At 45.5% G+C, this 26765-nt stretch overlaps 1 protein-coding gene across 1 annotated transcript; it reads right to left on the bottom strand.

The window, feature by feature from the left end:
- Positions 1-23: 23 nt before the first annotated feature.
- LOC105823398 (chromosome unknown open reading frame, human C16orf70) lies at positions 24-26125 on the bottom strand. Its single transcript, XM_012660590.1, has 17 exons — positions 26092-26125; positions 25859-25979; positions 20396-20478; positions 15744-15827; positions 12084-12127; positions 10992-11071; positions 10608-10702; positions 9910-10007; positions 9708-9820; positions 6421-6554; positions 5631-5714; positions 4117-4199; positions 3617-3660; positions 3078-3121; positions 2869-2927; positions 2190-2262; positions 24-1497 (listed from the first exon to the last, which is right to left on the bottom strand). The coding sequence occupies exons 2-17, from the start codon at positions 25920-25922 to the stop codon at positions 1411-1413; spliced, it is 1269 nt and encodes a 422-aa protein (XP_012516044.1). The 5' UTR covers positions 25923-25979; positions 26092-26125; the 3' UTR covers positions 24-1410.
- Positions 26126-26765: the final 640 nt, after the last annotated feature.

Below are 26765 nucleotides of genomic sequence, written 5' to 3'. Positions count from 1 at the left end.
CAGAAAACCAACACTTATTTTAGTACAAACGTCCCAGCAACAGCACATGAGGGGCCATTGCTGAGAGCACAGGTGCTTTATTGGAGAGGGGATGTGGGCAATAAGGACGGTTCCCCCGCTGCAGAAGGATGGGAACAGTCCTGGCTGCCCCTGACAGTAGGATGTACAGGGGTCTCTGGCCAGGCCACAGGCCACATGGGAAGACATCAGACAGTCAGAAAGCCATGAGAGCGCCACACAAGCCTGGCTGTAGGCCCAGGAACCATAAAGGAGCCTGGGGCAGGTCCCCTGCACATTCATCATTAAACTATACAGGATGAGGCTGTACATGAGTTAATTACAAAAGAGTCATATTTACAAAAATCTGTACACACATTTGAAAAACTCACAAAATCGTCATCTATATATCACAAGTTGCTAGACCAAAATATTAAAAATGGGATAAAATTATACATTTTTCTTCTCAATTCTTTTCAAAAGGATTAATATTTTTTAAAGCATATATATGCTACTTTCCATTAGCATGACCCATGAAGAGACTGAGCAGCCCAGCCTTCCTTGAGCCCCCAGAGGCTTTGAGCCATGAATGGGCCCAGCCAGGGGACAGTGCCCAGGGTTGGGGCAAGGAGCAGCCACAGTGCAGAACAGAATGCTAAAACACAACAAAAGAAGGAAGATGTCTTTGGCTAAAACTTTGGCATTAAATAAAAGAGGCAAACAGGATGGAAACATGCAGCCAGGTTGAGGCAGAACAGGGGCACAGGTGACCTTGAAAGCTGGCTTCAAGAGGGGTGGGAAACAGGCCTGGGCAAGTATCTGGATGGTAGAAAGCTATGTTTCAACCAGTTGGCTGTGCCTGCTGGGCCTGGCAGGGAGCACATGCAAGAAAGGAACAGGGAAGGGCCACCTTGGCCACAGCCAGCTCATCAAGTAACTAAAGTGGATGTAGTGCAAATGTCACAACCAAGTACTACAGACACACTACCTGCTTGCCTTAAGGGTCACGTGGCAATGTGGGGCCAAAGGCAGGACCTTGTCCTCATCCTGGGTGCTTGTGTCCTCCGCCACAGAGAGAACCCCAAGTTTTCCCAATGTATGTGGGACAGGGGTTGACACGTCCTGCCTCTTTACATGTTAGTCAAGGGTCCAGGTATCAAGGCTCAAAGTTTGTGCTTCTCTTTGCAGTCTGTGTCCCCTGCTGGCATCAGCAGGCTGAGGATGGACAGAGGAATATCTGGGCCCCTCACACCATGGCAGAGCACTCAGCCTGAGCCCCACCTTAGAACATCACAACAGCCCTTCAACATTGGCAAGGTGTCCAAGAAAACCCACAGGCTGGCACACAGAGGCCTGCTGAGGAAGATGCAATGCACAGTTCCACGGGGTAGAGGGGCATGGGTGGTGACGTCCCTAGGGGAGCTCCGCTGTTCGCAGGTGGGCACCAGGCCTGGGGGGGCCATACAGGGTCACTGAGGCAATGTGGTTGTTCTGCATGACCTAGTGTGAGAAGAGGACAGTGGGGAAGGATACAAGGGATGTAAGCAGATCCTGTGCATGGGGTCTCTGAGACTGTGTGTGAAACAAACCTGCACACAAGGGCTGGGCTTCCTGACCCCTCAACCTCCCCAACTCACACTAGGAGCTACCTCTGCTTGAGGACCTGCCTGTTTCTCATGGGATATGCACAGCCTTTACCACACCCTTCTGTCCAGTCCTCCTGGAACTGTTAAGTGCCTGCTGAAGGTATGGCATCCAGAGGGAAAACAGGGGCAAGCCTGTTTTCCTCCCAAATCAGGGAGCGCCTCTAGAGCCACTAGCCCACAGTGCACCCATCCACATGGCACTCAAAAGCTCCCAACACCCTGGGCTGGGCCTGACTTGCCTGTGGTTCTCTTCCCTGCTTTATCCATATTTCTAGATATAAACTTGAGATCCTTCTTACCTCTCATCTTGCTGGATATAGACCATTGCTCCGGCCTCTGTGACCTGAAATTTCCCCAGCATCATTCCTAAACCCTCACTGGTAAGTGTGGGCAGGCCAGGTAATCAGCAGACAGGGTTGCTGGGAGAAGAATTAATCTGCCCAGCATGGCAGTCAGGCTCTTCCCAATTTCCATCAATCACTTGCCTGTCCCTGCCATGTCTCCCAACCCCTCAGCAGCTTACTTCTAGAGCCTCTAGGGGCTTACCTCAAAGATCATCCGCTGAAGACCAAAGCAGAATGTGGAGCCAAATGGGTTGGTGTTGTTTGGGGAGGAGGACCTGGGGCCAAAGAAGCCAGAATTAGAGGATCAGACAGAGGCCAAGGCCAAGTAAGACATCTGGTTCCTTTTAGAATGTGGGCTATACGGCTGCGTGTCTCTGTCTCCCACATAGGCCCTCAAGGTCCCAGGGGTAGGGATGGCCTCACTTAACTCAGAATCCTACACAGCCCAACAGGACACAGAAAGTTACTGTGGAGCTGGACTGGAGTGATGAGAAGTCAGGAGGGCCCTTTCAAGTGAGAGAGCCTTAGGCAGCATGGCAACCAGGAATGGGGCTATGGACTATAGCAGGTAATGGTTTTGATGGGAAAAAAGAACCCAGAACAGCCAGCTGAGACTACCTCCCTTTCTGAATAAGTAAGGGTGAGAAGGCTCCCATACCTGGAGGTAGGGTGGGGAGAGAGGAGCTATCCCTGGGGGCAACCTCTCTATCACAGGTAACATGCCAAACAGTTGGCCCAGTCCTAATACGTAGGAAGGATGTTTGTGGCAACACCAGAAACTTCTGTAATTTCTAAGCAATACCCACTGCACCAGGCTTCCCTGGCCTTCTGGGCTGTGAAGAGCAGGGTGGGGTGGCCAGAGACCACAACCTCCCACTCACCTGTGCAGAACAACAGGCTTCTCCACAGGGTGGCCCAGGAGCTCTTGAATGTTGTCCCACTGCAAGAGGGATAGGGAGCAGCAGGGGTTAGCAGGGACCTGAACATGCCTGTGACCAATGGCTGGTCCAGAGGACATGGCCCCAGATTGCTGGCAGGCTCATGTCCACCTCATTCTCGGGCTGCGTCAGGTAGGAAAATAGGAGCTCACCTTGCTGTAAGTTGTGCATGTTTCTGTCTGACCATCTGTGTTTTCTGAAAAGAGAACACGGGGGGCAGGTTGTTAGCTGGTCCAGCCCACCTGTGGCCCCAGCCCTCAGCAGGATCCAGAGCTGGCCATCCTTTGCACTGGGGTTGGAGTATGTAGGGAGAATAGACAGGCTGTTTTGGAGTTCCAGGGTGGACAGGATAGGGGCAGGGAGGTGAGAGGCGGCCAGTCGGATGTGAGCTACACCAACTAGCAGTGGGCAGCAAGCACCAAGGATGTGCTGGGGGCACATGGATGGTCATCTGTAGACAAGAAACACTCCCCTTCAGAGGCCAATAATCCCACAGTCATAGGAAAAGGTCTGAGGGCCTCCAGAACAAGGAGCCCACCCCAGAGGAGCTGAGGCTGTGGGCAGAGACAGGTGGGCAGAGGCTCCGGACACCTAACCACTACTCCCCTCTCTACTCAGCTCCTTCTCTCTTCTCATAATGGGGAATTGACTCCAAAACTCCTTCCTTACCCTGAGGACATTTACTACTCACGTTTCTTGATAGCTAGTGGGATCTTGAACTCACAGCGATGATAACTAGAGAGAAGGCAGAAGGGTAAATGCTGGGCCTCCTGGAAGGCCTGACCACTCCCACATCCCAACTCTGCTCCCCAGGAAAAATAGAACCAAACACACCTGTCCAAACTCTTGGCTCTGAGCCCCTGACACAGCATTCACTGGGGGAGGCCAGATTTAGGCACTGAAGTTGAACAAAAAAGTGCATGGCCATGGGCTCTTAAGAGCCTATCACCTTGGATAAAGACATTAAGCTTTCTGAAGTGATTTCCTATTTGTAAAATGGGTTCAAATGCAGAGATGTAAAGCATTGGACATTGTGCAAGGAACACAGCAAGCACTCAATAAATGTCCACTTCCCATGAAACAGCAAGAATTCAGTTGTAGATAAATTAGTGAACACCCAAAGCCACAAGCTTTCTTTTGTTTTTCAGCCCAAAGTTCACTTCACAGAAAGGCAGATACAGCTGTACTCACATGTTGAAATTATAATGACCAGGGTAATTGGTGTGTAGGACAAACTTCTTCACTTTGTGTGTATTTGCATCAAAGAGGATGTCCTGGGATAGAAAATGAGGGTATTCAAGTAGGGAATGTTACTGAGGCAGAGTAGGGGTCTTTCCAAGGCCATGTCCAACTTGGAGACACCCACTCCACAAGGGGGATACCCGCAGGCATCAGCTTTCTCCCAAACGACAGTCAAGGAGACGGCTAAGGCCAAGCATCTTTAACTAGACATTTTCAGCGAGTGGGGAGCCACCAACCATCTGTAGACCTGGTAGGCACAGGGGTTACAGCTATCATTGCTTGGGAACTAAAACATAAGGGAGATCTTTCCTGCCAGTGGAACCTGATAAAAAAAATCTAACTGAGAGCAGATTCTGGCTGAAAGGCTACTAAGAACATTCAGGGGCCACCTGACTCTTGAGGGGCTCAAGGCATTCTGAATACCATGAGCCGCCAGACCCTCCTGGCTTACATTACACCCTTTGCATGAGTCAGCAACCCCTGGAACTGAAGTTTCAGCCTGATCTCTCTCCAGGACTGGATGTAGATTTGATGCCACCCATTGAACACTTCCTCCTACCCCTCACACCCTTTCCAGCTTCATATGCTGCCAGCTGTTCAAGCCTGCGACCCCAGGGTTACCTCTGACTCTACCCCTGAACCAAGAGCCAATAAAGTCTTATTAAGGCTGGTCTATTTTCTCCATCTTCCCTGCCACCTATCATCACTGGCTCTTGAATTCAGAGGTCCAGCTGCAATGGCACCATTCCCTCTTTCTACCTTCCTACCCTCAGGAGTTTATGGTCCTCCAGCAAATCCCCCACTAACCCTGGCTCGTGTTTGGTCTTTCCCACATAGGCAGACTCGATCTCTCCTTTCTCCTTCTCTTGAATCTACCTTTGCTGCCTCAGGACCTCAGATCCTAGAAGGCTCAAAGGTTAGAAGATCCATGGTGCAGGCCAGCCCTGCCTCTGATATGTCTCCTGCTGGCACATTGTTTACACGATCATTTCTCCTACATGCATCCTACCCACTAGCTGGACTGTTGGCACTGACGGTGGCTACCAGCTCTACCCAGCACCCTAGGTCCTAAGCATGGGACTGCAGAAGCCTCTGGGGTGGTCCTCTAAAATACACAAGCACACCTCCACTGTCTCTGAGCCTTTTCAGTCTCTCTGTTTTGACTCCAGAAGAGGGGCCTAAGCTGTACAAAAGGGAAGTTCCCTAAACAGCTTAACCTGCAGATTTCCACAGCCTCCATCTATGGAACATGTTTACCTCAGAAAATAAGTCAACATGTATCAGGGAACCTGCTGTTTTCTCAGCAATCATGGTAGCAGGAAAGGTCTACTTTGGGGTACCTATGCAAAATAACATGGGCTTCCCTGATGCCCAGGCATGGTTACAGCTGCACACACAGGTGTGCAGGGGTGCACTGCCCACCCCAAGGAAATTAAATGCTTCTCTAAGGAATCATAACTTACCACCCCAAGAGTGAAGTAGTTAAAAAAGTAGTCATTGCACTTGGAGGGAACTTGCTTATGAGGGGAAGGAGAATGAATTTTCATCTGTAGGGAAAAAATAACCATAAATTAAGATCTAATCCTCCACTTAAAAAAATTTTTTTTTTTTTTTTTTTTTTTTTTTTTGAGACAGAGTCTTGCTCTATCACCCAAGCTAGAGCATGGAAGGATCAGCATAGCTCACTATAACCTCAAACTCCTGGGCTCAAGCAATCCTCCTGCCTCAGCCTAAGCTGGGACTAGGCATATACCACCATGCCCGGCTAAGTTTTACATTTTTGTAGAGATGGGGTCTCACTGGTTGCCCAGGCTGTTTGGATTCCTGGCCTCAAGTGATCCTCCCACCTCAGCCTCCCAAAGTGCTAGTTAAAATCCAACCCTTAATACAGTTCTTGATTAAATGAAGATGTTCAAATTGTGTGTATAACATTAAGCAGTTGGGTAAGCAAGAGTGTGAGGAATTCCAGCTGTTGGTGCGGATCAATCCAGGGGGAGAGAAGGTGGCTGACTATGGACTAGGCCCTGGTCTCCAAGGAAAGGCAGGCACTATGAACAAGGAAAGAGTCAGGGTAATTTGACCAACAGGGTTAAGAAAAAAGTTTTCAATTTACCTCATCATCAGCTTTAAGTAGAACAAGTTCTATGGGAAAGTAGCATTTTCTATTTATTCAATATTAAATTAGTGTTGGTTGAAAAAAAAAAAAGAGGGAGTGAGACTGCCTATTTACTCTGTAAAACACACTTCCCCTACCTTGTCTTCTGATTTATAGAAGACCTTGTGTGGAGAGCCAAGCATGCTAAGAACATCTTGGCAGGAATCACCAAAATACACTGAACGTTCAAATACCCGCATCTTGGCATCTGCCAATAGGCCAGGTCCACAACCTGTAGAGAACAAGAGAGAGGTTGCCAGGTTTTGGTTAAGGCCAGAGACCCCGAACCTCTGAGGACCCCAGAGAGGCAATGGCTACATGCTACATTATCAGATCTGGCTGAGGGGCAAGACTACATGCAAGTGGAAATACCCGGTCATTAGGACTTAAGACTCAACAAGAAATCACTATCTATTCAAAATAATGCCAGAGACTCATTCAATCCCCCCAAAGTGACATGGCATTCTAGAGACGTCATTCGCTTACTCACTTACCAACTATTTCCTTATTGCCTACCATGGGCTATGACACTGTGCTAAAGGTTGAGGAAACAAAGATGAGCAAAACAGTACAGTTTCTGCCCATAAACTCCACCAATGGAACTTATGATGTGATGGAGAAAACCCTAATCAGATCATCACAAACTTTGGTAAGATCAGTATCAGGAACAGGTGTTATGAAAGTACATAATGACAAGATAAAAAGATTTGTATTAAGATTACTTCTCAATGGTAACCCCCAACCAGAGAGTGAATCTACAAGACTGCACTATGAAAGTCAAGAGTGAAGCACCCATTAACTCACTCCTTAATTCTACACAAACATCTGACAGAGCCTTCAAACCCAGGTAAGAGCCACTATCAGTCAAAAGAGACAAACCAGGTAAATGGAGGAATAAAAATATCTTCTGATTTGCCAAAAGTTTATTCTTGGGAAGAATCTTTAAACTCTGACTTTCAGAAATGGTTCCAGTTAAGGACATAAACACACAAATGTAGAAGTGGCTATGGAACAGTGAGACACACCAACAGTAAAATTTTCTTATTCTGTGGATCAGGAGACAAGGTGCTATGCACAAAATAAAAGAGGAAGCCAAGAATCAGAGGAGGACCGCAATTCCTGGTGCCCTGATAACAACTGACATCACCTTACTAGGCACAAGGCTCTATACTTGTCAAAAGTCTTTCATGCACAACAATCTATCTGCCATATGCTGAAGGATCAGAAAACCAAAATCTGAAGTAACTAGTTACTGAGTTCTTTAACTAACCAATAATCTCTATTCTCAGCATATATACACTGAGTGGCAAATAAAGGTTGTGTTTAAATTACCTAGATCCTGGGAAAGCATGGTCCTCATTAACTTCTCTGTGCATAAATCTTCCAGCTTAGGCAAGACTGGGTGACCTATTGAATCCACCAAAAGTCCTATCAAGCTGGACTGAGGACCCAAAGTATCCAGTGGCCTAATATATTTCCCCAGGTACCACATACCTGTAAATGTTCAAATGGGGCTGCAGGGAAGGGACCCTTTACAGGTGAGTCTTCCCATTTGTCTCACTCTGCTTAAAGCCCACCCAGGTAGAATTACCCACAGTTTTAGGAGACTACTTTAGTTTGTGATTCCCTGGAGTGTGTCTTCCTATAAATTACTGTGAGAACCAAGACAGCTGACCTGACTTCCTGTGTTAGAAGCATGATTGTAGACACACTCCACAAGGAAACAGATGGGAGAAACAGGTCAGTTGAGACTCTTGTGTTTGTCAAAGGAAACTCTCAATGAGGACTGGATTGGACAGTAATTCTGTGAAGCCCTGACTTAACAGAAAGTGTCTTCCCCGCTGACAGTGTAAGCAGTGAGAGGTGTGACTGCTGGCAGTGTGCTGTACAGGGTGGCAGCCAGAATTGGCTGAGAGCCCCACCATCAACAGCCTCCTGCTATCACCTGTGATGACTAATGGCCCTGACCCTTTTTTAAATTTGAGACAGGGTCTTGCTCTGTTGCCCAGGCTAGAGTGCAGTGGTGTTGTCATAGCTCACTGCAACCTCAAACTCCTGGGCTCAAGCAATCCTCCTGCCTCAGCCTCTAAAGTAGATGGAACTACAGGTATGTGCCACCATGCCTGGCTAATGGCCCTGATCGTTGATTACCCTGCTGTTTCAAGCAGCGATCAACCCAAGAAGACAGACACTAAATCACTTGGCCTTGCTGCCATATCTCAATTCTCTCAAAAACCATAGCTCAAGTGCAACAATTCTTTAAGTACTTGTTGTTCTGCCTTGGCTTGAAAACCACATTTCAAGAAATTTCTAACTTGGAGGTTGTAAACTATCTAATTGTTCAGGGGAGTGAGCTCAGAGTTTATATACCAGATTCTCAACAGTTAAGAACCAGTGCCTCAGAGACTGATGAGAGGCCCTAATTTATGAACAAGTGCTGGTTAGACTGTGAGCTCCAAGAAGGCATGACCCTTCTGTTGTGTCAAACTTCACATTGAAGACCCCAATTCTATTAAGCACGATCCAAGGCCCAAAGCAGCTGACGCTGGCCAGGCACGAGAAGGTCACAAGATGAGGCATGGATCCTGAAGAGATCAGCCATTGAAGGTGGTAACTCTTTGTTGTTGTTATTGTTCATGGTCAGCAGGTCTCTTGGCAAAGTGTGGCTAAACCACAATTCAACAAGCCCTCTCTGAGAACTTGGCATTAAGAGTAGAAAAGGGGAGAGCAGATAACACTGCAGCCCACAGAATACATCTCCAGGAAACAACCTGGGAATTGCTGCAAAGCTACAAAAGCACATAGGTGGCCTACGTGCATGCTGAGGCAAGCAGTGTTACTGTGCCTTTTTAAGATTTACTGATGATAAGACTATGTCCTGTCCCTTGACAAAATTAAAAGCTTTAACCATAAATACCTGCATCATTTATCTTTTACCAACTACCTGGTAATGGACTGAATGCTTATGTTCCCCTAAAATTCATGTTGGAATCCTAATCCTCAAGGTGATGGTGTTAGGAGGTGGGACCTTTGGGAGGCAATCAGGTTATAAGGGCAGAGACCTCAGGATTGGGATTAGTGCCCTTATAAAACAGACTCCAGAGAGCTAGCTAGCCCCTTCTACCATATAAGGACACAAGGAGAAGTCTGTGAACCAGACAGCATGCCCTCATAGGATACTGAATCTGCCAGTGCCTTGATCTTGGACTTCCCAGTCTCCAGAACTATGAGAAATAAATTTCTGTTGTTTAGAAGCCACTCAGTTTATGGTATTTTGTTACAGCAGCCTGCATGGACTAAGACATAGCTCTAAGCACATGGGATTTTACAATGTCTCAACATGGGTGTAATGGGGAATCCGCCCACCTCAAAGCCAGTCACTGACCTGCAGCAAGCAGGCGAAGTCGTAAACCTGCAGGTCCAGTTCCATCTCGAAGAACATCTACACTCTCAGCATACACATTGCCCAGGAAACAGCTCAGGGGCATCAGGGGAGCCCTGGAGGCAGGTACAGAATTAGCAGAAGCTTGGTCCTCCCTCCCAGAGAGCCATGGCCTTAGTATAAAACTCACGCTGCTTACACTTACTTGGTATCCTGTAGGCTGTTTCCGCTGTAGATGTACATTCGTTTTACAGTTGCTCCGTGGGGTATCTGGAGAGAAGCCAGGCCATGGGCAAAATTGGGCTGCAAATACAGGATGAGTGTTGTACTAAGGGCACACAGCAGGTCATGGGACTCAGGCTCTTGTCCTCCCTGGCACTATGGTCTTCAAGAACTGGTCTGGTCAAAGCACACAGTGAAACCTGGCTCTGGGTCAATAAACTCCCCACAACAATGCATGCAAGTTCACCTTTAATTCTACTGGTTTTTCTTTTCTTCACAAGCGGAAAATGCAGGAATGCTTCCTTAATAAAATATAAACCTTACAAAAGCTATCGTTTTCACAACTCTAAGGAGGTGTTGCCTAAGGATGAGTGAAATGTTTCCCAAAAGCAACAACTGAAAATCCAGAGGATGAAATCTCCAAATTCTAGGCCACTGAGAAAACTGCGGTGATTAGGAGCTTAAGTCAGGCATGACTGGATTTATCTCTGAAAAGTGAGCCCAACCTCACTCTTCTTCCTAGGAATGCCAGCCTGGGTCTTATTCTTCCTCTGTCAACCCCACCTACTCTACCCCTTCTTGGCCCCTAAAGAGGCCCCACCCCCACCCCCACAGCACTATCTGCTGACCCATACCACATGGGCACTGGGCAACAAACACCAGGGGACAAGAAGGGCTAACCTCATACTTGGGAGCCTCGGTCCACGAGTCTAACTGAAAAGAGAAAGACAGTCCTCTGAAGTTGAGGTGGAAGAGCTGCTCAGCAGAGTTGTACACTGTGGGGGTGGGGGAGAAGAAAATGACATGGTTGACTGGCATCTGAAGTCACTAACATAAACCAGTCTGGCATGGAGTAATGACTGCCAACACCTTCCTTGTGTCTGATTTCTGAACTGACCTAATGGTTGAAAACAAGGCAGAGGAGCTTTCCTTCACACCAAAGTACCAACCCCACAATCCTGTGGGGTCCTGACTTCAAGGAGTAGGGTAGGATGATGCCACTAGCCAGGTTTATTGCTATGGGCTGCCACTGATGACCAGAGGAATCAGATAGACTTGGCTTACCTCCAGGATGTGTTGCGCCAAAAGACTGGTCAATCTGCTCAATGGTAGGAGCTATGGCCTGAGAATTAAAATGCACGCCACTGAAAAACAAAAATATGTATATATATACACATATATTTTTTTTTTCAAAAATATTTTTTAACACTAGGCTCCACAGAACATGAGATATGGTGGCTGGAAGAGTTATTCTTAAGATGCAGGCAGGTGAGTCTATAATTATATCAAAATAAAAAGTTTAATTAAAGAACTTTTAAATAGAGAATTAATGAGGTCAGAAGAAGGTCAACCCTTGTGAGGCTGATATATAGTACAGAGTTGATCCTCCGGGGCTTCCCAAAACACCACTGACTCTTAACAAGAGGGTATAGAAGAGAAGCCACCAGACCCTGAGGTATGAAGTCCTTAGCAAGACTAAAAGACAACTAGAATCTGCAGGGGCCAGTGCTATCACTCATTACTTGTCCACTCCTCTATCAGCAAAAGCTACCTGAGCCTGCCCCAGGAATCAGGTCCTCCTCGCACCTTCACAAAGGGAAAGGGATGCCTGTTAAGGAGGCTTACTGAAAGGAGTACTCTGGGGGCTGGCATAGTGTCTTGCCATAATGGGGGCTCAAGTGTCTATGGATTGTACAGGTCATCCCGACTGTCATTCTAAAAAGTACATTTTGGCTCTAAAATGGTAGTCTCTTTGGCATTCTCTTTAGCATAGACTTTGGAGTCAGGCCTATCCGGTTTGTCCTACCTCTGTTGCTCACGAAAATATGAAAAAAAGTGCCAAGAGAAGCCGTGTGGGGGAGGCCAGCTATGACCCTGGAGACTGTCACATCACTTCTGAGCTGAGGTTCTGCTTTGTTGGGAGGATTAAATTAGATGACATATATGTGAAGTGTTTAACACACAGCCAGTTCTTAATGAGCTTTACTTTTCTTTCCCAGGAAACTGAGCAGGCTTGGAGGTTGCCCCAGTAAACCATGGCAGAAGGCTGTAATCCCTGGATTGCTACAGACAGGAGTCTTTACTAACTCAATGAAGGTAGTAGATAAGGCCTGTCTGTACCAAGCATGACATATATCAGCAGGGGAGAAAACTTACCAATATTTTAACTTTACTTTAGTCAAATCATATACTTCAATCACCTAAAAAGAAAATCAAATGTTTAAGAGTTGTCACTGCTCTTAAGTTGATGACAGACTGAAAAAGACTAAAAAGACATTTATAGAATATATAGTAAAGAAAAACTCCATTACTAGCCGAAATTCTCCTGAAGCACTGCATGTTATCTTTTGTTCTCATTTTGAAAATAGGGGCAAAAACACACACCATAACCTCCCCTCTTCCCTCTTCTAGCGGACTGTTGAACAGATGGACATGGATGCTCTGGGTCAAGGTCCTTACATCTAATCCACTGCTAGGGCACATACCCCCTCACAGGACAACGATACCTTCCACAGAATCAAATTCACGCAGCTTGTTAAGGCTATGTCTTAGAGCATCCTTCCTTCCATGTTATACTTTGCTGCATTATAAAAACCAAATAAAGTCACTTTCAAAAACAGCTTATTTTGAAGCTTACTTTGTTTACAAAACAAAAAGATAGAAAGGGAGGTCTATCCGGCTAGAAAATAAGCCACAATACATTAGCTCAGGGCAAGTGTGACAGTATTCAGTTGTGTCTCTAACAAAGGGGATCTGGTTGAACCTGGAGAACCTCAGGACCCTTGTGAAGTTTGCTCTTTAATGGGTGTGGCCTCAGATGAAATGCCTCAGATGCAATACCAAGAACTCAGGGCAAAAACAAAGGAAAAGGCATTGTCAAACACTCAGCTATTAGTGGTGTCAAGTAATAAGCACTCTGAAGTCCTCCATGCAATGGTGTCAAGGGCTTGGCAGCCAGCAGCATGGCTGGCTGGGGCCTGGAGCCCCATCTACCATCCTCCAGCTGGGAGTTCCTCCACATGAGTTTTGGTCCTCATGTGGAGACACTATAGAGCGGGCTCACCGTCTGTTTGTCTTGCCAATCTGGACCTGATTGTGGAACGGGCTGTGGGGCATTGTGTGCAGAAGCATGTGGCACTGCCATAGAAACTGAGACATAATAGGTAGTTCACTTTTGGCCAGAGACCCCGTCCTTAACTTTGTTTAGAGACCATAATACTGAATAAAGTCAGAAACCTCTTGACTATTATATAGCTATTTTGATCCTACCTGCTGGAAAAAAATGTTCCCTTTGCTGGACTGTGTCAGTACTTAAATGAACCCTTTCCTCCAGTACTGGTGTATGCTGTTCACTGGTCCCACTAAGTTAAGCCCCTTGAAGTCTGACTCAGTTTGCACAGGGAAGGTGCTCAATACACGTCAGGCAAGTTGGTCTGGTACGAAACTAGTTAAGCGCAATATGAAGCTTGAAAGCACGAAAAGAAGTGCCAGGAGGGGCCATGGAAGGAAGGGCAGGAGAACAGCTGTGGTTCAGAAGATAGCCAGTGTCCCCTTCAGAATGCCTGGGCAGGGTAGCATACCATGCCAAACTGGTATGCCATTTCACTGAGGCCAGAGCCCTGAACTGGCAGAGGGCCCCACCTTCAGCCAGAAGCTCTCTCTGCTTATAGTAGGCGCAGGTACTTGCTTCTCTGACTGCTGCTGCTATAGCTGGCCAATGATCTCCCAAAGGCTTCCTACTACCCACCCTGTGGGAGTAGACCTCTAGGATGTTCCTCTTGTGTCACTGTCACCCACCTGTCAATAGCCATAGAGGTCCAACACATATCGGTGCTTCAACTTTGCCTGCCTAATGGGAGAACAGTGGACCAGGCCTAATCACAGGGCACAGGGCAGCACTTGTGGTAAGGGACCCAGAGTACTGGCCATCATGGAGTATTTCATGTCACTATGAAAATCAATAAGCAGATTTCATCCATGGAGCTTGCTGGGCCACAAGGATAAGCAGCTGGGAAGTCTAAAGCCCATGAATTTTTACCTCTGGGCTGGAGAAGCCCCCGATTTCTCCAGAGGGGAGGATATATGGCAGAAGCCAAGATAAAAATGGAAAAGACAGGTGGCTGTAAAGGTTATGACTTATAAAGCCTCATTCCACAGGGTTCTCTCTCTCTCTCTTTCTCTCAAGCTTAAGGCGGGCGTAGAGAGCAACTGCAGGAGACTGCATCAAAAGAGGTGGATTCTGAAGCCTTTGGATGGAAGGGCAGGCAGATAGGTCAGGTCAGAGCTCAGTACTCACTTCCTCAGTTTCCAGAGACTCAGGCAGGGCCCTAGCTCCCTGCTTAATAGGGATCCCACAGAAGGCAGAAGAGGACTGTCAGGTTCTATTTTACCTCCTCTCCTACCCAAAGGTACTTCCCACTCCTCACATTTCTGCACAATATTTTCTTCATTTTTTCTCACTTATTTATTTACCAGACCCATCAACATAGCGTAAGCCACTCTTGTTCCCAGCGGCCAGTCACCACATGCTGGTAATATAGGGTTAAGAGCCTAATATCAGGTAGACTACTTATCCTCTCTATCTAGTAGCCACTCACAGGCTTGTTAGGATTAAATTAGAAAATGCATGTGAAATAGTCATGTGGCTAGCATATACTAAGTGCTCACTAAACATATTATCCTCACCATGCTGTGATTCTATGGGCTGCCTAGCCATCCTTTTTTTTTTTTTTTTTTTTGCCCACTTAGGTTATTTCCAGCTTCTCATTACTATGAAATGCTTTGCCATAAACAAGTGGACTTTTACCAAATCCAAGGCAAATAACTATAAAGGCATTTCCATGTTACCAGATTAATTTTTCCCCAATTTGTGATGATGCCACATTGAAGATCATCCTCTGCCCTTTGTCAGTGTGGAAATTCTGGCCATTGGAGATAGGATGGAATGAGGAATTCTTACGCCATGTACTGATTTTCTTTTCATGTTCTGTGTTCTGTCCTTAGCAGTTCGCTTGTGATGGGGATAATAACTGGAAAGTACCCAAGTCTTTTGAAAAAGCTACTCCATAACCTAACCAGGACAATGGCTCTGGCATGCCACTGCCCAGAGCCACATTCAACCTTGTGACTTTGAGGCATGAGTATGTTACATGACTAACCTGTGAGGCCCAGACATTTGTAAACAGAGTACATTAAAAACACCCTGGACTAAAACGGGCGTTAGCAAATTGCACTTGAATGGCAATTAAGACAACCCTACATAACAGCAAGTTGTTTGTTCACATTTCCTTAACAGAGTTAAAGAATCACCTCACTGCTGGTGGTATTAACCCGAGCCCCAGCATTCTAGGAAGAACAGTTTCTATTTCCCATCTTCCAAGTCCCACTATTTGACAAAAGAATGGAATAAAACAAAACAAGATATGTAAACCTGATGAAAGTCATCTGGTCCTATTCTGTACTTAGGCCCCATTTTTAGTGCCTTTTTAAATATAGACTCCAGGCAAGCTATGCCAAATACTTAGCTCCTCCCTTGTTTTCCTATTCAACATAAAAGCCCCTTCCTTACAGTATATTCCCCAAAGCTTCAACACTCTTTCCCCTTCCCCTCAGGTACTTGGGAGAGCAGCCCTTCCCAGCCTCTTTTCAACCACCCCAACCCACTCCCAAGTTCCCTCTTTTTAGGGGAACAGGCACAGCTTCAGTTCCTTACATTGTGGTGGTCTCTGAACCAAAGAAGTTCATGCCCACTTATTAATCAGCTCCAGAAAGACCAGCTCAGCTGGACATGAAACATTAGTTGCAATTTATAGTTACCTTAAGTCTCTGATTGAAAGCATCAAACAGTAGTTTGATCCCGTCCTGAGTCAGGTTAAGAATGAGGTCATGGCTTAGAGGAGACTATAAAACAAAAATAAAACACTCTGAACAACTGATTTGTTCACCAGCACCTACTAAAAACCTTACAATATAAATGCAATGCACAGGGAATACCTAAGTGCAGGCAGTCCCTCTCTCCCCCAGCTAATGAGGTTTGGAAGCCAGAAAAAAACTGTTGCATGAATGCATAGTGTCTTCTACTTCCAGCCTGCAGCTGCTGCTTCATAATATTGGCTGAAAAGAGCCTCTCCCTTCCAGGCTTGAGTAAAAATACCTGGGAGAAAGGGACAAAATTATGTGAGTATATAGGTCATTTTTGTTTGAGGTTCCAGGGTCCACATCTGCAGTATGAGTACTGCCATCAAACCTACAGAGCAGTCACTGAGGAATACAGGTCATGTAAAAAGGCCTAGCCCAGGATCCAAACTCAGCAGATACTGCTTATGCATGTCAGCTGAACCCACATCCATTCACACTCAGGCTCTTTGTACCATCCACAGGGAACACATTTTATTCTTTGAATGTTTTAGGCCAAATTCTAGGACAAAGAAATATCTTGTAATCTAATTATTTATGAGATGACCCCCTTTCTCCCTTCTTCCCTCCCCTCAGCTCTTCCCATCCCATATCACATGTGCTTCTTTCTGAAAAACCGAAGTCTAAGACCTGAAGAGTCACATTCCTATCCACATTCGCCCCTCTGAGTCCTGGGGGAGGGGAGTAGCAGCACAAGTGTCTTAAAATTTCTCTGAGCTCTGGTTTCTTTATGGAATACCTTCATCTCTTCCCTCTAGGGCTGTTCTGAAAACAGAAATAGTTGAGTCTGCCCGATGTCTCTGCTTTTGGTCCAATGCAATCAAAGACTCAATGTCTGAAGATTCTCCAAAGGCTTGATCCAGGCTGTCTAGTAGTAGAAGGAAAAATCCCACCATCCAAAATCTCACCCTCCTTGAAATTAGCACACAGCTACTCAAAAGCTTTAGAGAAGTTTTGTTACAGAGCTTCTCAAGGCAGACAAAGTGAATGATGGAGCTATGACTGTCAGAGAGAGAAACATGGGCTGGAAGGCCATATGCCACTGCTGGCATGGGCCTCATTGGGGAAATTCTCTCCAAAGAGCTTTCTGGGATTAGCTCAGACTGCTTCTCTCCACCCCATTGATCTTTACAAGGTAGCAGGCCCAGGTGGCACCATCATGCTTGGCAAATGCCAGAGGAAAGAATGTTGTCATTTTTTAGTAGCTCTTTATGTCTAAACCATTATGTCTCAAACAAGACAATGGAACAATGAACCCTGACCTTGGGTTACCTATTCTCAACCCAGAACACAAAAGTTCCATTTTGGAGAGGCCATTCCATGGAAGTAAGCAGGATGAAGCAATATGTTAGTCTCTTTCAGGAATCTTGCTTGGAAGAGGAATGCTGGGAGGATCTGGATTTTCCTATCTTCTCCCAAGATCTGATTATTTTTTTTCCTGGCATTGTTACAGTTCAGGATATAACTAAGCAATTTTCAAAAGCAAGCAAATCACTCTCACAATCAATGTGTAATATTTTATATCTCTAAAACCAAAATATACATGTACTATGTGGTGTTTAAGCAGGCCCTTCCAGTAACCCAGCTGTGTTACTCCACATGAACTGTTGTTCAGTAAAGTTGTCTGCTACCCGTTGTTAACATCTTTTCCCCTCAACTCTTAGAGACATCGGTCTAGGGAAAGAATTTATGAAGAAGACCCCAAAGGCAATCCCAGCAACAACAAAAATAAATAAATGGGACCTGATCAAATTAAAAAGCTTCTGTACAGCCAAGGAAACTATCATGAGAACAAATAGATAATCTACAGAATAGGAGAAGATATTCACGTGCTACACATCTGATAAAGGGCTGATAACTAGAATTTACATAGAACTCAGGAAAATCAGCAAGAAAAAATCAAACAACCCCATTAAAAAGTGGGCAAAGGACATGAACAGAAACTTTTCAAAAGAAGACAGACTAATGGTCAAGAAACATATAAAAAAAAAGGCTCAACATCTCTAATCATCAGGGAAATGCAAATCAAAACCACAATATCACTTAACTCCAGTGAAAATGGCTTTTATCAAAAAGTATCAAAATAACAAATGTTGGCATGGATGTGGAGAGATAGGAACACTCATACACTGCTGGTGGGTTCTGCAAACTAGTACAACCTCTGTGGAAAGTAGTATGGAGATACGTCAAAGTAAACTACCATTGGATCCAGCAATCCCATTACTGGGCATCTACCCAAAGGAAAAAAAGACATTCTATAAAAAAGACATCTGCACTACCAAGCACCACATGTACTCACCATCAAATTGGTATTAATTGATCAACACTTATATGCACATATAGTAGTAACATTCATTAGGTGTCCGGCAGTGGGGAGTGGGGAGAAGGGGATGGGTATATTCACACCTAATGGGTGCGGCGTGCACCATCTGGAGGATGGACACACTTGTAGCTCTGACTCAGGTGGGGCAAAGGCAATAAATATATGCAACCTAAACATTTGTATCCCGGTAATATTCTGAAATAAAAAATAAAAAATAAAAAAATCTTTTCCCCCTAAGAAAGATGGGATTTACTTGACATACACATTTAATTTCCAAGGTGTGATCTGTGTAAAGACAAGAAAATATTTCTGGAATTTTTAATAGGGACAAAATGTTTTCTGAACTTGGTAGGAAACAAAGAGACAAATGGGAAAGGAAGAGAAGAAAGCAGGCAGGAGAAAAAGACAGGACCCATATATTTATGAAGCACTACATCAGAAAGCCCATCTCCTTTTGATCCTCATCTTAAGACTATTCTATTACCAGGAAACTATACATATTTTACAGGAGAACCAGACTGGTTATTAACTTGCCAAAAGTCACACAACTAAAAAATGGGAAGAGCAGAGATCTGAATCAAGATCTGGACTCAAAAATCCATGTTTTATAACCTGTTAGAGTTGCTTAGAAGATACTGGTAAAAATTAGCTTAATGCTAACACTACTGTTTATACCTAAATATTGGAAAGACATAACAAAGGTAGTGATATAAGAAATAAATTTCATTCATTTTTATAAATGGTTAAGTTTAAGCTTATTTTCAAATTCATCCAATCTTGGGGTGTCTAAATCTGATTAAACCAAATGTGTACATGGATATAAGCTCAAGAAGCAAGCACATTTTCCCTGTTTTGGTGGCTATACTACTTGTCATGAGGTAATTCCCTCATGGTCTACACACTGAAAGTCAGATTAGGTTAGAGATGATCTGAGAACAAAGAAGAAAAGTCATCATCCATCTTCAATTTATAAATGAGAAACCACTTTGGCACCGTGGTTCAAGGAACCCCGCCCACTCCTACAAGTCCCCTCTTCTGTGGTAGGCACCATAAGAATACTCATGCACTTGCTAAGAGTCTAAGCATTTCCTCTCTCAAAAAGATCCCTCAGAGGCAAGGCGCAATGGTTCACGCCTGTAATTCTAGCACTTTGGGAGGCTGAGGTGGGACAATTGCTTGGGGCCAGGAGTTCAAGACTAGCCTGAGCAAGAGTGAGATCCCATCTTTATAAAAACAAAACAAAAAATTAGCCAGGCATGGTGGCACATGTCTGTAATTGCAGTAAGCTATGATGGCGCCACTGCCACTCTAGCCCAGGTGACAGAGAGTAAGACCCTGCCACACACACACAAAAAGGAGATCCCTCACATGGGGCCTCACTATGCTGACAGAGGGGTACAGTGCAGCAGAATGTAATCTCTGGGTACAGGTAACAGCCCCATTCTCACTATGCCCTAAGCCAAACTGGGAAGCGTCACAGAAATCTTACCAAACTATAATCTACATTATTTATGTCAAAAATTAGCTGTCATTTCCTTTAGGATTTGAAATTAATTAGAACCAACAACTGAAATCAGAACTGAACCAGAACTCAAAGAATCTCAGAAAAGCCACCAGGGACATCCTTTAGCCTCTATAGGTTCAAAACTACTCCCTGAGGCTTGTGACACATAGGGCACTACAAAGTTTGTTCCACATGGCAGCACATGGTCTGTGTCATAGAAGAACTGCAGGTTTCAGAGAGTCCAGTGGAGGGGAGACTGCTCTTTGAGAGAGATAAAGGAGTATGCTATATCTGTATCCTTTCAAGTCTGGTATGCTGTGCTAGCTAGAGATCTGTACTGCAACAAACCTGAACACAAACCAACAACAAAGCAGAAAAGACTATTTTAAACACGAAAGTGGAAGGCAAGCACCATGGAAGACTGGAGACAGCCCCTGATGTGACCTCCCACTGAAAAGTCCTCGTCTAAGGGCCTGTAGGTGAGTTAAGCACAGGCAAAAAGAAAGGTTCACAGCTATTACTGCTCTTCTAAAACTGTCAGTACTAGATAACCAAGAGCAAAAGTTTCAGAATCAAAGAAAATGTACCTGATAACTGACTGATGCTAGAGATTTTCCCATTCAAACATAGCAATTCCTGACAGTCAGTCTCTCCCAGAGCGTCACCTCTGGAGCAGATTCACTGCCTAGGGACACTATTCCAGCAAACAAATCAGCCACCACTCACCTGTTCACTGTAGAGAACCTGGACATTTTTGATGATGCGACAGTGCTTCTGCAGAATGGCTACTGCCTGAGCCAGAGGCATTCCTGAAATAAAAAGCAAGGACACTTGTGTGGTTACTTGAGCTATCCATTTACTGACATCTACCTGCAGTAAAGCCTGGGGACAGGTTGGGGCCAGTACGGTCTACAGATATATGAGTAAATGAAAGTTCAATAAGCAGTAAGAGCTAGAATAAAGTTAAGCAGCAAGCACTAAGGGAATACTTGGACAATCTAAGGGGAGGCAGTGAATATACAAAAAGTCTTCCTGGAAATAGGAACTTCGACACTGATCCCAAGCAGACAAAGGCTTGGAGAAGGCAAAGTCAGCAAGAACCAGAGAACAGAGTGAGATAAGCACTGACTGCATGACTCTGGAGACCAACGTTTTAGTCCTCACTCTGCCATGGCTTACGTATGACCTGCAGCAGGTCCCTTCTCTTCGTCTCTGGCACCTCTCTCCACATCTCTCAAATGAGGGTATGTTAGGGCACATTACTTGTAAGGGCCCACTTAAAAAGTTTAAAATCACACATCCACCAGAATCAACTTATTTTACCAAGGATTTCACTGGATTTTTAATCAAAAATCCACAAAAATCTAACTAACGCTTGGTTTTTGAACTCATGGCCCATCATAAGCAGATTTACATATGCCTCCAGTTTAAGTAAATCCCAGTGATATCTCAAACAGTCCAAGGGCTCACACAGATCACCAAAAAGTTTATTTTCAGAGCCCATTTTAAACTAGAAGAAACATACACAAAGACAGGTCTTGGACAATCCAAAAACAAAGACTCACAGTTTCATGAATACAAAGACAATGTGTCTATTATTCACCACTCTCTGAATCCTCTGCACCCTGCTCAGAGCTGACCACCTAGTGGCTGTTAAATATGTATTCAATAGGACTGTGGCACTGTGGGGTGGGTGGCAAGAGAACAGGAAGAGAGACCATCATATCATCCCAGGACAGCATGGTGGCTCACATTCAAGATCAGTTGACCTCCAGATTAAGGAGATGAGATGTGCAGAAAATAGCTTACAAATAATGAAGAATTAGAAGATTAAAAGCTCGTGGCTCATCTACATTTAAACAAATAATCTGATCCCACCCTCATTTGAGGTGCTAGTCTTCAGTTTGAAGAAAGTTGAGGGAAACCAGAAGGCTGACTTAATGATCTTAAAGTACTTTGCAGCCTTCTATAGCATGGGGCCTGGCACACACAATAGAGGCTCAATAAATGTTTGTTGAGAATATGAACAAGCTGGATGCATCACTCAGCCTTGCCATTCCTGAAACGGAGGCGCATCTATGCTGTTTCTCCCACAAGGAATGGACAAACATCATGTGGAGAAAACAGATAAGATCAGTTACGTGCCAAGAAAGAGAAGGCCACGTGGCTTCTCTGATCCACGTGGCACATACAAGTTTCTTGAGGGAGGGTTCTTTTCCACTTAGCCACATCAAAGTGCTGGTCTTACCATCTTTGGATCGTGAGTCACCCAAGGAGAAACCAACTCAGTGGAGACAAAGCAGCCATGGTAACTGGCTGTCACACAGCTACTGGTAAAGCAGTGCTACAAAAGGCCTCTAAAGTGAGCCAACTATATGAATGGCTAAGAAATAGGAGCACTATCCCAGCTCTAACAGAATTGTCAGCCTTCTAAACTATACAAATTTATGTCTTACATATCTTATCACTTGCCTGCGTATAACTCCCCAATAGTTTCCCATTACAGGAGGATAAAACCTAAACACCATGCCATCACCTAAAGGCTCTGAGTATTCTAGGCCTTGTCCATTTCTATCTTTCTTTCCACTGCCCACCATGCCGCCCCTTTATTACTACTAGCACATGTCAAGCTCTTTCCCGCCTCAGGCCTTTGCACTAGGTCTTGCCGCGGCTAGACAGAATGTTCTTCCCATAGCTGGCTCCTTCTTACACTTCAGGTCTTGTGAAAGTCCTCACCCCCCTGACTGCCTTATTTAACGAAGCCTCCCATCCCACTTATTTATGTTAGTCTCCCTTATATCCTCTTAGAGAGTAGGGTCCTTGTCTATTTTGTTCACCACTGTACTCCCAGCACCCAGTCACTGTACCTGGCATAATTGTAGGTGGTCATACATATCTGTGAAACAAAGCAATCAGGTAGAGCACATAGGTCCTATACCATGGACATGGTGACCACTTTCCCTCTCCTAGAACTCTCATCATCTCTCCACCAATGCTACTCTCTCCTGCTGTTCCTGACTTTCCCAGGTCTCTATGATAGGCTATATTTCTTCTGCTCATCCCTCATTCAACCAATCACCTAGTTTTTGACTCACATCTCAATCTGTTCTCTGTATACATCTAAAGGCAAATAAAAATGAACAGATTAAAAGTGACCTTTTCATCTTCTCTGTATTCTAGGTCTCAATACTTCTAACATCTACCCAAGTCTCTCGAATCAGAAACTTCTAGATTCCTCCTTCTTCCCTATCTCTCCACGTCCAGTCTCCAAACTGTTCTTCTTAAACCAATTTCCACAACAGACTTTGCTAATAGTATCCTCTTTTCCACTGAATGCAGACTCCTTGATAGTGTACCAGGCAGCTATAATCAATCAGAACCAGGACTCTGGGAAATCCATTTTCTTCTTCCACCAGTACCTCATGATCTAATTATAATGCCAGATTGTTTATGGTTCCCTGCACACAGCAACTATCTTTCCTACTGTTTCTTTTTTTTTTTCTTCTTCTTTCACTTGACTGGAAGATTTACAGCTCCCATGGGTAGATAGGAAGCCTTCTCTGAACCCCCAGGTCAGGTCAAGTCCCTTCTCTCACTCCAGAGCTCCCTGTACATCCTCTACTTCATTATAATAAAAGGAACCATTTATGTAATCTGTCCCTATCACTAGACTAAGCTCTTCAGGGCATAAGATCATTTCTTATTTAATTTTCAATGTTTGCGAGCAGAGTCCAGAGAGGCGCATGCTGCCTTTGACAAAGTGAACCTTCAGTCTCTGGAACAAGGTAATCTCAGAGAAGAAAGTATTTTCTCCAGTGACCCTTAAATCTACCTTCTTTGGGAATTTTCAAAACTATTTTCAAAAACAGATTCAGAGACATGCCTCCACATCAATACACTCTGCAACTCTCATTGAAAACAATATTTCAAATTTGCACTGTCTTTACTCCACTGCTGGTCAAACCATTAGTGGCATTCACAGAGATTGTGCTTGGCCTAGGTTTTCCTGTCCCTGTGTTATTGGCATTTCCCTAATCATCCAACATTATACAAAGGCCAGGAAGGCAGCCAAGAAGCTGGATGCAGCTCCCCATTGTGATGCCAGGAAGATGATTTCAAGGGCCAGATACATCTGCATTTGCACAGATTCCAATAAGAAACCTGGTGATAAAGCTGAGCCCACTCTCAGAAGGACAGAGCAGTGGGAAGCAGGAAATCCCTGTTCAGCTGCTTGCTTAAGGTCTCTATTTCTCTGACCCTGTTCCTCACCTGGCAAATGGAGATAGTAACGCCTACCTTACAGGCTTGTGGTGACAAGAGGCAAGTATGGCCTGGTTCACTAGCCTAGGAACATAATTCTAAAGCACACATTCCCTTCCCAGACCTATCCCTACCTAACAGTCCCAAATGTAAATTGGATGTGTTGAGGATTGGGGAGGAAATTGAGAGAGGGGAAAAATAACTTTTTAAAAAAAAGCCTGAGGAAGTTAAATGATGACCATATCTCAGGCAGACACCATTTAAAAATGCAGATTTTAAGACCCACACAGAATCATGAAGGCTCAGGCTCTCTCTAGGAGCTTTTCCTTCAAAGTTCAATTCTGGACCTAAAATACAGAAATGCCCTTCTCATAGTTTTTGGTTGCTATTTAACAGTTAGTTGAAAGAACTACCCAAACCCTTGATCTCTGGAAACTGGCAGAGCTAGGAGTGAGGGTTAGGGTGTCAAAACAACAGTGGACAGAAGCGGCCTTGCTCGTCCTCAGTTTTCTGGAAATATTGATCTTAATCGATGTCCCAGTCACTACTTTTGACCAAAAAGACTCTAAATATTTGTGCCACAAAAAGATTTACAATCTAGTCACACCATCAAGTACAATTTGAAGCTGTGGTTCTTACCCAGCCCTGGGAAGCTGTTAAGGGGAGGAGAGGAAAGAAGTTAACTGGAAGCCAAACAGCATAAGCATGATGTCACCAGCCTCTCAACTAAGCTCTTGGTGCTTCACAAGATGCTGAAGCATTCCATACTAGCTCACATTTTGGGAAGAACTCTGCAGGAATGGTAAGTTAGGAGAAAATTTGGCTAAGACCCCTCAAGAAAACTGGCTCCTACAACACACAGGAGGTATGTGGCCACTAAGCACCAGCAGGACCCTACCAGTAATCTGTATCTGCCTGGTTTCTCCAATACACTATTTCTATAGACATGAGTCTCCCAGATTCAAGGATAACCAATAATCCAATGGAGCAGCTGACTCAGTCCAGTAGCTCACACTAGAATGACAAAAGTTCAGGCTTGCATAAACAGCACCATCTGCTCCACCCCCTTCCTTTTCTTACTGTTGGAACATCAAAGTAAACACACTGGGGTTACTGAATGCAAACATCTTTGCACACATAAAGGTAGTGATGCTGGGGATGGAGAGGGTGAAGGCAGAAAGTTGAGCCAACAAGCCAAAAAATGACCAAACTCCATTTTTTTTTTTTTTTTACAAACTAAATGTTACTTTCCCCTAACTCCTATTTCATCTCAACCTTTAACTCTCGAAGCTGAGGTCTGGGTTTAAGATCACATCATCACACACAGACTACATTTCAAAAGAGAAGGAAACAAGTCAGATGTTTCTTTAATGCACACAAGCTTCTCAACTCCCTTGACCAGAACCCCATCATCTGATTATGGAATCCAATCCTAGCCTCCCAAAAGAGGCAACCCGCAGCCCAAAAAAGCAGAGGGAGACAGACCAGAGGCCATAATGGTGATCAGAGGTGCCAGCCACTTCTTAGCCATTATTTAGTCTGTAAAATAGGAATAGGAACAATAGTACCGATCCTCAGTACTACTAGTATTAACTCAGTGAGGATTACTAGAGATAATTATGTTCAAACAGAGCAGGGGCGGGCATTAAGTGTTTTGAGCGAGGCAGCTATTATTATTTTACTACTACTGTCTCATTACCCCAGAGAGGACCCTGTTGAGGCCCGTGGCGAGGGCGTCAGTGCTCGGCAGAGCAAATGACAGGCGGATCCGGCCGGTCGGAGCGGGTATCTAATGCTTGGAGCCCAAAGAGCCAAGGGGATGAAACAGGCGAGGAGCAGCGGGCGCAGGAGCAGACAACAGAGGCGGGAAGGGCCCAGAGAGAAGGACGGACCAGCGAACGGGGTCCTGATGGAGGACCCCAAACTCACCCAGCGTGAATTCCCATTGCTCGTTTCCCAGAGAGCGTTCGGGCACCACCTCCAGGTCCAGCATTGGTTCGGATCGCCGGGCCCGGGCGGACTCCCTGCGGCAGCGCAGACGCGACCGGAGCTGAGGAGACAAAGCAGCGGCTGACAAGCCGTCCCTGCCGGTCCGCGGCGGCCCTATTCTCCACCTCCTCCCTGGGCGGCGGTGGCGGTACCGGCCTAACACCACACCTCACCTCACTTCGCCTCACCGGCAGCAGCCGCGGCAGCACGGGCAGCGGCAGCGGCAGGAGCGACTGCGGCAAAAGTGACGTGCCGGTGCCGTAAAGTGTGGGGAGGGCGGGGCGAAGGCGGGAGTTCAATCACGGGGGAGGAGCCTAGGGCGGAGTCGCGCACACGCAAAGTCCGGATCAGGCGACTGAGACAGTCGAGGCAAAGGCTGAGGCAGGGCTGTAAAATCCTGGAGGGTAAGCGCTCTGGGAGCGAGGAGCCCCATACCTCGTGAGCTCCCACATCTGCACGCCACAACACACACGTTTAACATGTCTACACAAGGAACGCTACACCACGCAACACACACACATTACACAGCTACACAACACCCACCCATCTGCCGTCTACGCATACGTCCCACTCGCATTCACTGGGTGCGAAAGGCGAGTACTGAGGGCACACCCTCTGAAGCCCAGCAGGGAGGGAGTCTGCGGGCGCCCCGCACCATCCCCGTTGGGGCCGGGATTGACGCCGGCTGTAGCTGCTTTTGGTTGTTCAGGAATGACCCGGTCCTCACACACTCGCCCGTAGAGCAAGGGTTGAACCAGAAGGAGGCGGGGGAGGAGAGAAGGAGGGTTGGTTAGGGGAGAGGACTGGGTAGAATGGGGAGGAACCCGGGCCAGGCCACCTGTTTGAC

This window comes from Propithecus coquereli, unplaced genomic scaffold (genome assembly GCF_000956105.1).
Source record: "Propithecus coquereli isolate 6110/MARCELLA unplaced genomic scaffold, Pcoq_1.0 Scaffold67, whole genome shotgun sequence".
Lineage (NCBI taxonomy): Eukaryota > Metazoa > Chordata > Mammalia > Primates > Indriidae > Propithecus > Propithecus coquereli.
This window is presented reverse-complemented; position numbering and strand designations above follow the sequence as displayed.

Bases quoted from the DNA above. Each gene is read 5' to 3' on its own strand.
- LOC105823398 (XM_012660590.1), bottom strand. From the start codon at position 25,922: ATGCTGGACCTGGAGGTGGTGCCCGAACGCTCTCTGGGAAACGAGCAA. The intron at 2,928-3,077 runs GTGAGCTCCTAT...TCCCTCTTGCAG, and splicing joins CATGCACAACTTACAGCAAG to TGGGACAACATTCAAGAGCT. The intron at 2,263-2,868 runs GTGAGTGGGAGG...CTTTGGCCCCAG, and splicing joins AAGCCTGTTGTTCTGCACAG to GTCCTCCTCCCCAAACAACA.